Genomic DNA, 11,728 nt, shown 5'->3' on the forward strand with positions numbered 1-11,728 from the left:
CATGTGCACGCACACACACACTTGTTAAGGATCTTAGAGTAAAAATTCATATGGCACAGTATATGTCCAGAACTTATATCTATAGTCCTAACTACTTGGAGTCTAGGCAAGAAAGGATGATTGGAGAGATAATGCTTAATTCCAATTTGGGTGCTTAGCATGACAAATAAATGTTGTAATTGAGTGTGTCTTATAGGCCTTTTGCCGTAAAGAGGGCCTTTGGATAAAAATGCACCAATTTTAGAGGTTGCTTACAGGAAGGACTTTACCCCTTCAGTGTTTGGTATACAGAGCTCAAACCTTCCTTGAACCTTTTGTGGGAAATAGAAGATAAGAATAACTAGGTGTAGCCCAAGTCTGGTTTGAGAGACTTAGACTTTTCTGCTTAGATGATTGTATAACCCTATTTAGCGCATGGCTAAATCTAACCTAACCTTTTGTTGTATTGATTTCCATCGTCTTGCTTAGACCACCAGGCTACCCGAATATGAATCAAGGGGGCATGATAGGAACTGGATCTCCCTATGGACAGGGGATTAATAGTATGGCTGGCATGATCAACCCTCAGGGACCCCCATATCCTATGGGTGGGACCATGGCCAACAATTCAGCAGGTAAGTATAATTCATTGCTTATCCCAGAGATTTCTTCAAGAATGATCTTTAAGTTGTAACAAGATCTGTTGGACTTGAATGTCTTTCTTTTTCCCAGGGATGGCAGCCAGCCCAGAGATGATGGGCCTTGGAGATGTTAAGTTAACTCCAGCCACAAAAATGAACAACAAGGCAGATGGGACACCCAAGACAGAATCCAAATCTAAGGTAATAATTTTTGTCTTCAGTCCTCAGCTATATATCTTACCTTCTTCACCGAATGAATAGAAGGAAAAACGAAAGAGAATGACAAGAAAAATCACCATTGTCCCCAAGCATAAATAGTTCTAGAATAATCGCTCATGCAATTGTCTGAGGTTACCTATAGGATCTCTGTGTAAGTAGCAGCATACTGTCTATCACATGATAGAGAAAGCACCAGACACTGCAGTATGGCATGTTATCGTTGATGCTTAGCCTCCTATGTTTATCCACCGATGATATGTGCTATAGGCAACTGGCTGCCCTTCTCTTCCTAGACTTCCTAGACTCAGAGCAGCAAAAATGGTGGGGATTTCAGTTCTTGACCACCTTGTAGGTTGGATCTAGGTATGCTGTGTGTGCTCATGTGTGTGTATGTGCAAATGCCTATGGATGCCAGAAGAGGATGTATTTGATCCCTTGGAGCTGGAGTTACAGGGACTTGTGAGCCATCTAATTTGGAACCAGACTCCAGTCCTCTAAAAACAACAGTCATGCTTAACTGGTGACCTCCTGACTTGTTTATCTGTTTTGTTGGTGCATCAATTGAGACAGGGTCTCACTATGTAGCTCTGGCTGTCCTGGACCTCACTGTATAGAGTTCTGGGATTAAACGCATGTACCACCATACCTAGTACTTGATTATTTAAAAAAAAGAAACAAAATAATTTGGGTGAGAGGATTGGCCCACATCCAGCATGCAGGAAGCAGAGGCAGGTGGATTTCTGAATTCAGGCCAGACTGTTCTACAGAGAGAGTTCAGGATAGCCAGACTTGGCTCAAAATAATAATAATAATAATAATAATAATAATAATAATAATAATAATAATAATGTAATTAGGGGGGTTGGTGAGATGGCTTAGTGATCAGAGCACTGGCTGTTCTTCCAGAGGATAAGTTCAAAAATTCCCAGCACACACATTTCAACTCAAACTCCAGTTCCAGGGGATCGACCCAATGCCTTCTTCCGGTCTTGCAAGCACTAGACACATGTAGTGCACAGACATATCTATAGATAAAATAGCCATTGGCATGATGTAATTTTTAAATTTTAAAAAACTTTCAAATAAAAAGTCACATGCCCAAATTAACCAAACCCATCTTAGTGAACTTTTGTACATCTAGAATAGCCATAAGAGAACCAGTAACTTCTGAGATATAATCCCAGCTCCGAAGAGACCAAAACAGGAGGATTCTACAGCCAGCCTGGGCTCTTAGAAGACTTGCTCTCTCAAAGGGAGAGGGGCAGAAAAGAAGGGTTCTGATGCCCTTCGTATGCATAGGCTTTGGCTTTGATGAGTCTCTGATTTTGACCCACCCCTCCAGAAATCCAGCTCTTCTACTACAACCAATGAGAAGATTACCAAGTTGTATGAGCTGGGTGGTGAGCCAGAGAGGAAGATGTGGGTGGACCGCTACCTGGCCTTCACAGAGGAAAAGGCCATGGGTATGACTAACCTGCCTGCTGTGGGTAGGAAACCTCTGGACCTCTATCGCCTCTATGTGTCTGTGAAGGAGATTGGTGGATTGACTCAGGTAAGTACCAGACAGTTGGCTTCTGAAAGCATCATGCATCTCATAGGGATAGTGCTCTTAGACACTTCAAACATGTGACCTTAACCATGTCTGTAAATCATATGGTAAAACAGGGACAGTGTGTCTTGCCAAATATTAGAAATAATGAGAAGAAAGCTTTAGCAAGGGTCCCACTGAGTCATTTGGTCTGTAAATTGGTACAGATACCAGATTCCTTGACCCTTTGAATTCAAGAAATGTCTCAGAAGTAGAATTTCTAAGTAGTTATGAAGGAAGAAGCAGAATGATGAAAAATTATGTGTCAAGTTATTTTATACTGTGACTTCAGAGACTGGGTCAGTCCTTGCTCCAAATGCCCTTGTATGCTTTGCCGTTTTGTTTGCATTTGCTGGAAGGCTCACTGGTGAGGCTATGCTGACTGATAGTAGCCTTTCAGGATTTCCTTCTGTGGAGTTTTCTTTATTGTCCAGACCAGAAACTCCTGGGTGGGGGTGGGAGGGCCTGACAGGGAAAGACTTATTCCAAACCTAAATCAGAAAAGGAAAACAGCTGTCACCAGCAGAAAAGAAAGTGACTGGAACGAAGCCAGCTAGCAGTCCATTATGATTTCCCCTCCCCCACAAAGGAAAACAAAACAAAACAGGGCACATGCTAACTGCCATAGAACTGGCGTGGGAAGCAAAGCCACTTAGGGCTGCTAAGGTGACCCTGGGACATGTCTACTTCTCACTCTAGTTGGATATTTGTACAGCTTGTGGCAAAGCAGATTGGTGCTTTGCCTTACTTCTGGTTGTTGGGCCCCTGAACTCACTGAACACAGGAAGAGGTGTTGAAGGAATCTCTGAGCCTGTGCTTGTCTAGTTTGAAAAGGAAATCTTCTAGTTGCTTTTGTATTCTAAAGACAATGAGAACTTGTCTATAAGTGAAGATGCTGAGAACGGCAAGACTGAGCTCTGAGCTTGGCTGACAGATTAGTGAAGGGGCCATCCCATTAGATGGGGCAGGTGGCATGGGAGTTGGGGAGAAAAGCAGAATTACACAGACCATTGCTGACTGTAAAGACAGCTTAGGTGCCACACTCATCATCACCGCTTTAGATGTTCTTCATGGTCACCTCCCTTCAGTGTAGGGGCTCTCTCTGATTCCCAGGTCACCTATATCACAATCCAGTACTGCAATGTCGGTATTCTCAGCACTAGAGGGATAAGTTTCCAGTGGTGTTTAAAAATACACAATGGAACCGGACATGGTGGTGCACACCTTTAATCCCAACAGAAGCAGCAGATCTGAGTTTGAGGCCAGCCTGGTCTATAGAGCAAGTCCCAGGACTGGCTCCATAGCTACTGAGAAACCCTGTCTCAAAAAAACAAAAACAAAAACCAAAGACTACACAATAGAAACCTGCCCAGCTAGCACAGGCTATATTATAAGGAGCCTTTAGAAATGGTCTCTGTCAGTGTGCCCTGGGGCTGAAGAAAGGGAAGAAAACTGTGGACCCAGTGCTCTTCAGTCACCTCACACTGGAGGACAGCAATCTTGTACTAGGGTTGGAGCATAAAGACCAAATGCTGGATTCTGTTCCAGTATTGGTGGTGTTATCTGCAGTTACTTAGAACTTTTTAGTTTCCTGGAGCAACCAGTTTGGTCTTGTAGCTGGAGGGCTGGAAGGCCAGGTCAAGTATATTTTGACTCTTCTGGTTGGTATTAAAGGTCAACAAGAACAAAAAATGGCGAGAACTTGCGACTAACCTCAATGTGGGTACATCAAGCAGTGCGGCCAGCTCCTTGAAGAAGCAGTATATCCAGTGTCTCTATGCCTTTGAGTGCAAGATTGAGCGGGGAGAAGACCCTCCCCCAGACATTTTTGCAGCTGCTGATTCCAAGAAGTCCCAGCCCAAGATCCAGCCTCCTTCTCCTGGTAAGCGTGGGTGAGCAAGGGTTCGCCAGTCTTGAGGCTGGGAACCCTGAGAGCCTGCAGGGTTCCTTAAGTAGTGGTGCCTCCCTCCCTTCAGGGAGCAGAACAGATGCCAAGAGATGTGTGTTGTACCCATCCACGTGGCTTAGCAGGTTGGCAGACTGAAGAGCAACAGTGGCGACTCCCTTGGGAGGTGCTGTGCTGCAGTCTTAAGTTTTCACTTTCTAATTTTCCTGTTGTACACCTGGCATCTTGCCAAATGTTTGTAAACTAGTGAGTGGGAGGGACACCCGAGGAGTGAGGGAAAACTGACAAATAGCAGTGTGGTTGGGCCATCTGGGAGCCTTGGCCTGCTGATGTCAGCGCCTTAGAATGCCGCTCAGACTAGAGCCCTAAATTCTCCAGAGAGCTAAGATGGTAATGAATGGAAGGAGGGTTAGGAAGGGAATATGAATGGAACTCTTTGATGATAGGGGTGCTTCTGCTTACCCTCCTTTCTCAGAGGAGGCTGGGGCCTAGGATAACTTGAGCCTTAGAAGGTGGGGGCAAGCACATGTGCCCTGTGGTGGACCTCTGCGGTGCTGAAGTGACTCATCTACTGGGGGGGCCTCGGCCATGGGTGCCCAATGCTGGGAAGCTGTGACCTGTGGAAGCACTGCTAACTGGGGGCATTCTGTGCTCATGTCTTTAAAGGAACACTGGAACCTGAGTAGGACATTGTTCTGAGTGCTTTATGGAAACACTTGGGCTCTGGCCGTGCGGCTCCTGCACCTGGTTTACTCTTTGTTTCGCCATCATCGTGGTGTCTGTAACAGGAGAAAGTTCTTTGGCGAATAAAACAAGGCAGACAGGAAATAACCTGTAACTTATGGCCTGGCATGGTGAAATATGGCCACGTCCTCTTTCATTTCTAAGCTATAAATGCAACCAAACATAGAATGTAAGGTGGTGTGTATTTATTAGAACTCAACTGTGCAGCTCTCGAGTGTGAACTTTTACATGCCAGTGTTGTATCAAGACATGCTTGCCTGCGTGACAAAACCCATCCCCCTCCCTATGACTTGGCCTTTTAGATCACCAGCTATTGGGGGGGTGGGGCAGAAAAGAGAACCCAGGAATGGCGCCCTTAGCTTTTAAAGGGGAGTTTCAGCGCATGGGCCTCAGGGAAAAGGCGTATCTACATCAGACGCTGGTGAGCACCTAGGAAGTGTAGTCTCCCGGGTCAGGCCGGCGATGCTATGCTCTGTCCTTGCGCACAGGGGCTTCTGCGCTTGCACACAGGGGCTTCTGCGTCAGACGCTGGTGACATAGATGTCAAGCGACTCGCGCTTGTGCACCTGGGAAGTATAGTCTCCTGGGTCCAGGAATAACAGACACAATGTCAATCCAGCACTCTGGAGGCTGATAAAAAGTTCATTCACCCTGGGCTACACAGTATGAGATCCTGTCTCAAAAGAATTCAGATAGATGCATACACATACACATGTGCACACCCCAGATTCTACAGCAGTCATTTTTTTGTGAGAGTTAAATATGTTTCTGGCAAGTAAGCTGTTCACTCTGCATCTCTGTCCACAGCGGGATCAGGATCTATGCAGGGGCCACAAACTCCTCAGTCAACCAGCAGTTCTATGGCAGAAGGAGGAGACCTGAAGCCTCCAACTCCAGCATCTACACCACATAGTCAGATTCCCCCCTTACCAGGCATGAGGTAAGGCCCATGAGCAGTAGAGTGTGTCTGGGGCGGAACGTGTAGTTCAAGGACAGTTCCTGCCTTAACCTGCCCAGCAGTGACTCCTCTGTCTCTTGACTTAGATGAGGGATTGTTCTACAGGGGTTCATTCATTTTTCTGCAGCAGGAGCAATTCAGTTGGAATCCAGGATGCCTTTCCTGATGGAAGTGACCCCACATTCCAGAAGCGGAATTCCATGACTCCAAACCCTGGGTACCAGCCCAGTATGAATACCTCTGACATGATGGGGCGCATGTCCTATGAGCCAAATAAGGATCCTTATGGCAGCATGAGGAAAGGTGACTGACTGCTAGGTGTTGGCTTATGTTTGTGCAGATGGGAGCTTGAGTGGCTTGGTGTTGTTACTGAGGTAGCTTCTGAGATTTTTCTATGTATCCCCTGACCATATCCTTCCCTTCTTCCCTGCCTGCCTTCCTCTTTCCTTTCTGGTGTGATGCTAGGATCAAACCTAGGGAATTACATATACTAAGCAAGCATTTTCCCACTGAGCTACATTCCTAAACCACCTACTTCCATTTTGGGGTGTTTTATTTTGTATTTTAAGACCTTTCTCTTCTTTTGCTTTCCCTAGCCACTCTAGAGGCTTTTGTATTTCTTCATTAAGGCTGTCAGAAAAGCAACAGGAAGGAAACCATGTTTTGTAGAGAGCCTGGAACTTTGGGACAGGCCTATATAGCTTGTCTAGCCTACCAACCTGACAGTTTTCTCATTGCCTTCCTTTCTACACTCAGCCCCAGGAAGTGATCCCTTCATGTCCTCAGGGCAGGGCCCCAACGGCGGGATGGGTGACCCCTACAGCCGTGCTGCTGGCCCTGGGCTGGGAAATGTGGCTATGGGACCACGACAGCACTATCCCTATGGAGGTCCTTACGACAGAGTGAGGTAAGCCACTGCACTTGTCCTGCTCTCGGTGCTCTGAAGCTTTGGTGTACTCAATTCCCTTCTCCAATTTTGTTTAGGACCGAGCCTGGAATTGGGCCTGAAGGAAATATGGGCACTGGGGCTCCCCAGCCAAATCTCATGCCTTCCACCCCAGACTCGGGGATGTATTCTCCTAGCCGCTATCCTCCACAGCAGCAACAGCAGCAGCAACGGTGAGTGGATCCTTGTTCCTTTACCATTGTTGGCTGTTTTGTCATTCTCTACCCTAACCCACTTTGTCTTGTGCAGACATGATTCCTATGGCAATCAGTTCTCCACCCAAGGCACCCCTTCCAGCAGCCCCTTCCCCAGCCAGCAGACCACAATGTATCAACAGCAGCAACAGGTAAGGAGGGTAACTGGGAATGCACTACCCCACAGGTTCCCCTTAAAAGCAGTAAGCAACCACGTTTATAAAATCCACTTTGCCTACTACCTTGATATTCTTCTTTCCCAACTAGGTTGTTCTACCTAGAGAGACAGATCTCAGAATCCTCCCTGTGTGTCAAGTCTCTCCTTTCTCTAAAAGGGCTAGAAACAGATTTTTATTTTGGCTTGAAGTTTTACTTATTTTTCTGTTTGGAGGGAGAACCCTAGAAGAGAAAATAGTGGTTGCTCTCAGAAGCAGCTTCAAAAGATAATTTGCAAAGGTGTTTTCTTTTATTCCCCTGGCATCTGTGTCCTGTCTTTCAAAGGAGCAAAAGAAAAATGAGTTAACGTCTAGTGGAAGACATCCATAGTACTTGTAATTTTTGTGACTGAATACACAATATTAATTTGCCCTCTGTTTTCTCTGCCTTAGAATTATAAGAGGCCAATGGATGGCACATATGGCCCTCCTGCCAAGCGGCATGAAGGGGAGATGTACAGTGTGCCGTATAGCACTGGGCAGGGGCAGCCTCAACAGCAACAGTTACCTGCAGCTCAGTCCCAGTCTGCCACCCAGCAACAAGCTGCCCAGCCTTCCCCTCAACAAGATGTGTACAACCAGTACAGCAATGCCTATCCTGCTACTGCCACCGCTGCTACTGAGCGCCGACCAGCAGGCGGCCCCCAGAACCAATTTCCATTCCAGTTTGGCCGAGACCGGGTCTCTGCACCTCCTGGTTCCAATGCCCAGCAGAACATGCCACCACAAATGATGGGCGGCCCTATACAGGCATCAGCCGAGGTTGCTCAGCAAGGCACCATGTGGCAGGGGCGTAATGACATGACCTACAATTATGCCAACAGACAGAGCACAGGCTCTGCCCCCCAGGGTCCTGCGTATCATGGTGTGAACCGAACAGATGAAATGCTCCACACAGATCAGAGGGCCAACCATGAAGGCCCATGGCCTTCCCATGGCACACGCCAACCTCCATATGGTCCTTCAGCCCCTGTACCCCCCATGACAAGACCCCCTCCATCTAACTACCAGCCCCCACCAAGCATGCAGAATCACATTCCTCAGGTATCCAGCCCCGCTCCCCTTGCCCGGCCAATGGAGAACCGCACCTCTCCTAGCAAATCTCCATTCCTGCACTCTGGGATGAAAATGCAGAAGGCAGGTCCGCCAGTACCTGCGTCACACATAGCACCCACCCCTGTGCAGCCCCCTATGATTCGGCGGGATATCACCTTCCCACCTGGCTCTGTGGAAGCTACCCAGCCTGTGCTGAAGCAGAGAAGGCGGCTCACAATGAAAGACATTGGTAAGGAGCACTCCCTGATCTGGTGGCTGAACCTAGTACCCTTTCCATCTTCCACATGGTTCCCTCCATCCTGATACTCTGGATATGATTAAATCAGAGTATTTACTGAAATAAAGGAAAAGAATTTGAAGGGTGGAAGAAATAAGCTGATTTCAAGTTTTTCTTTAGGACTCTGCCACATGCTGGTGTCCTGGACAGCTTAGAAGCAATGAAGTCAGAATAGCCTGACTAATGGGACAGGCTTGGGATGCCTCTAGCCAGCCAGGGCTTGGTGGATAGACAACATAGAGGTTTATTTCAGGAACCCCGGAGGCATGGCGGGTAATGATGTCCCTCAAGTCTGGGCTCCTGGCAGAGAGCACGTGGGCGTTAGACACCATTAACATCCTACTATATGATGACAACAGCATTATGACCTTCAACCTCAGTCAGGTGAGTACAGGTTCTGGGCAGGGTGGGAAGGCCTCAGACATTCTTACATAATACTAAGTGACTACAAGAACAAAGCCAGCCTCGGCTAACACGCTTGTCACTCTGCTGGAAATCTTTGTGTATACTTTGCTTCCCTTGACACTGGACATGGGAACAGTATTAATTTACATGAGTTGTTAGTGTAAGATTAAGTTTGAAAAGAATTTTATTTGGGAGCAAGGTTGTTCTTGGGGTTTTATTGTTGCTCCAGCTCTTGGTGAGGTTTGTTTTGTTTTGAGACAGGCTAACCTCAGACTTCTATCTTAGCCTGCCCAGCTGCAATGCTCAACTGGGAGGTTTTTGTTTTTATTTTTTGAGACAGGATTTCTCTGTGTAGCTCTGATTTCCTGGAACTTGTTCTATAGGCCTTGAACTCAAGAGATCTGCCTGCCTCTGCCTCCTCTTAAAAGGTACTTCTTACTCCGAGCTGGGAGCAACTTTTTGTTTCTGGTAATAATTGAGCAAAATAGCTTTGTGCTTTTGGTACACACACCAGCACTCCAGAGGCAGGGGCAGGAGGATCTCTGTGAGTTTGAGGGCAGCCTGGTCTGCAGAGCAAGTTCCAGGACAGCCAAGGGTGCATAGAGAAACCCTGTCTCAAAGAAACAAAAAGAAAGAGAAAGAAAAGTAATCCAGCAAGATGGAACTTGCCAGTGGAGACCGAGTTCAGTTCCCATGTTGAGGTGTAAAAAGACAGAGAACTGACTCCACCAGATCTCCCCTGACCTCCATGTTGCATGCAGTCGTACTCCCCTTCACCTGGAATCCTTTTCCCTCCTTCCTTCCCTCCCTCCCTCCCATTTATTGATTTTATCTTGTCTTTTCAAGACAAGGTTTTAAGACTGCACCACAACCACCCAGCTCTAAAGGATTTTATTTATAGCTTAATTAAAAAAAAATATTTAAAGCCGGGCGGTGGTGGCGCACGCCTTTAATCCTAGCACTCGGGAGGCAGAGGCAGGCGGATCTCTGAGTTCGAGGCCAGCCTGGTCTACAAGAGCTAGTTCCAGGACAGGCTCTAGAAACTACAGGGAAACCCTGTCTCAAAAAAACAAAAAAAAAATTTAAGATTGGAGACTAATTTAGATGGTGAAGCGCTTCCTTAGCATGTACATGGTTCAGAGATGAACTCCCATTGCCACATAAATCAGGTGTGGTGGCACACAAATACAGCACTTAGGACATCAAAAATTCAAAGTGATCTTTGTGTACCTAGATAGTTTGAGGCCAACCTGGGATACATGAGACTCTGTATATTAAAGATGATGGTGGTGATGATGGTGATGATGGTGATGATGGTGATGGCAGAAAAAAGTAAGATAGACTACTAGGGATATTTCCAATCTACCAGGAATAACATTGTAGTATCTGTCAGTGTGACCATAGCAGGTTTTTTTTTTTTTTTTTTTTTTTTTGTCCCCCCTATTTTTACTCTTAAGTAAATGAAGGCATTGCTAGTCTTAGTTTTCTTACATGAGGTTGAGGAGGGGTGTGTGTGTGTGTGTTTGCTTGCTTGTGTCTATCACCTATATATCTGGGGTGTGTGTGTACCACCTGTGTCTGGCATGCACGCACATGTGTCTGTGTGTCTTGTCTGCATGTGTCTGTGTACCACCTCTATGTCTAGTGCTTATTTAAGCCGCAGTGAGTGTTGAATCTCCTAGAACTAGAATTAGGGGGTTTTTGTTTGGTTTGGGGTTTTGTTTTGTTTTGTTTTTTTGTGTGGTTTGAAGCCTGTCCTGGAACTCACTCAGGCAGGCCTTTTAATTCACGAGACCCCCCTGCTTCTCCCTCCCTGAGTGCTGGGATTAAAGGCATATGCCACCATTGCCCAGCTAGATTTAGGTTTTTTGTTGGTTTGGTTAGGTTTTTTTGGTTTTTTTTGTTTTGTTTTGTTTTGTTTTGTTTTTGTTTTGTTTTGGTTTTTCGAGACAGGGTTTCTCTGTGGCTTTGGAGCCTGTCCTGGAACTAGCTCTTGTAGACCAGGCTGGTCTCGAACCCACAGAGATCCGCCTGCCTCTGCCTCCCGAGTGCTGGGATTAAAGGCGTGCGCCACCACCGCCCGGCTTGGTTAGGTTTTTTGTTGTTGTTTTGCTTGTTTATTTAGTTGGTTTTGTCTTTGAGAAAGGGTTTCTCTGTGTAGCTTTGGAGCTGTCCTGGCTCTAGCTCTTTTAGACCAGGCTGGCCTCAAACTTACAGAGATCCGCCTACCTCTGCCTTCCAAGTTGAGCTATCTCTCCAGCACCCTACACCGTATGTGTCCCTACATAGCCCAGACTAGCCTTGAACTGGGCTTACACTTGTGATGCCTTGAAGCTGACCAAAGCGTTTCCATTGAATGATATTGCTGTACACAGGAAAGTAAAGAAATAAGTTTTTATTATTTTCAGTATCCTAGAACAACTTTATAAAGTTTAGTGGGTTTTTCATCATTTTATACAGCTAACTTCTGGAAAAGGCAGTATTCAAACCAAGGCTTTTTTTTTTTTTTTTTTTTTTTTAAATATTTATTTATTTATTTATTATGTATGCAGTATTCTGTCTGTGTGTATGCCTGCACACCAGAAGAGGGCACCAGACCC

At 46.2% G+C, this 11,728-nt stretch overlaps 1 protein-coding gene across 2 annotated transcripts in view; it reads left to right on the top strand.

Moving 5' to 3' along the window:
• Arid1a (AT-rich interaction domain 1A) overlaps positions 1 to 11,728 on the top strand; it is a 75,250-nt gene that overhangs the window by 59,846 nt on the left and 3,676 nt on the right. For both annotated transcript variants that reach the window (XM_038333016.2, XM_038333015.2), the window contains exons 9-19: positions 469 to 614; positions 712 to 821; positions 2,182 to 2,391; positions 4,102 to 4,309; positions 5,885 to 6,017; positions 6,163 to 6,338; positions 6,792 to 6,942; positions 7,020 to 7,154; positions 7,231 to 7,327; positions 7,784 to 8,675; positions 8,977 to 9,107. In XM_038333016.2, coding sequence (XP_038188944.1) covers positions 469 to 614; positions 712 to 821; positions 2,182 to 2,391; positions 4,102 to 4,309; positions 5,885 to 6,017; positions 6,163 to 6,338; positions 6,792 to 6,942; positions 7,020 to 7,154; positions 7,231 to 7,327; positions 7,784 to 8,675; positions 8,977 to 9,107 — 2,389 coding nt within the window. The remainder of the gene's footprint in view (positions 1 to 468; positions 615 to 711; positions 822 to 2,181; positions 2,392 to 4,101; positions 4,310 to 5,884; positions 6,018 to 6,162; positions 6,339 to 6,791; positions 6,943 to 7,019; positions 7,155 to 7,230; positions 7,328 to 7,783; positions 8,676 to 8,976; positions 9,108 to 11,728) is intronic.

The sequence above is a fragment of the Arvicola amphibius genome, chromosome 6, assembly GCF_903992535.2.
Source record: "Arvicola amphibius chromosome 6, mArvAmp1.2, whole genome shotgun sequence".
In the NCBI taxonomy this organism is placed as follows: domain Eukaryota; kingdom Metazoa; phylum Chordata; class Mammalia; order Rodentia; family Cricetidae; genus Arvicola; species Arvicola amphibius.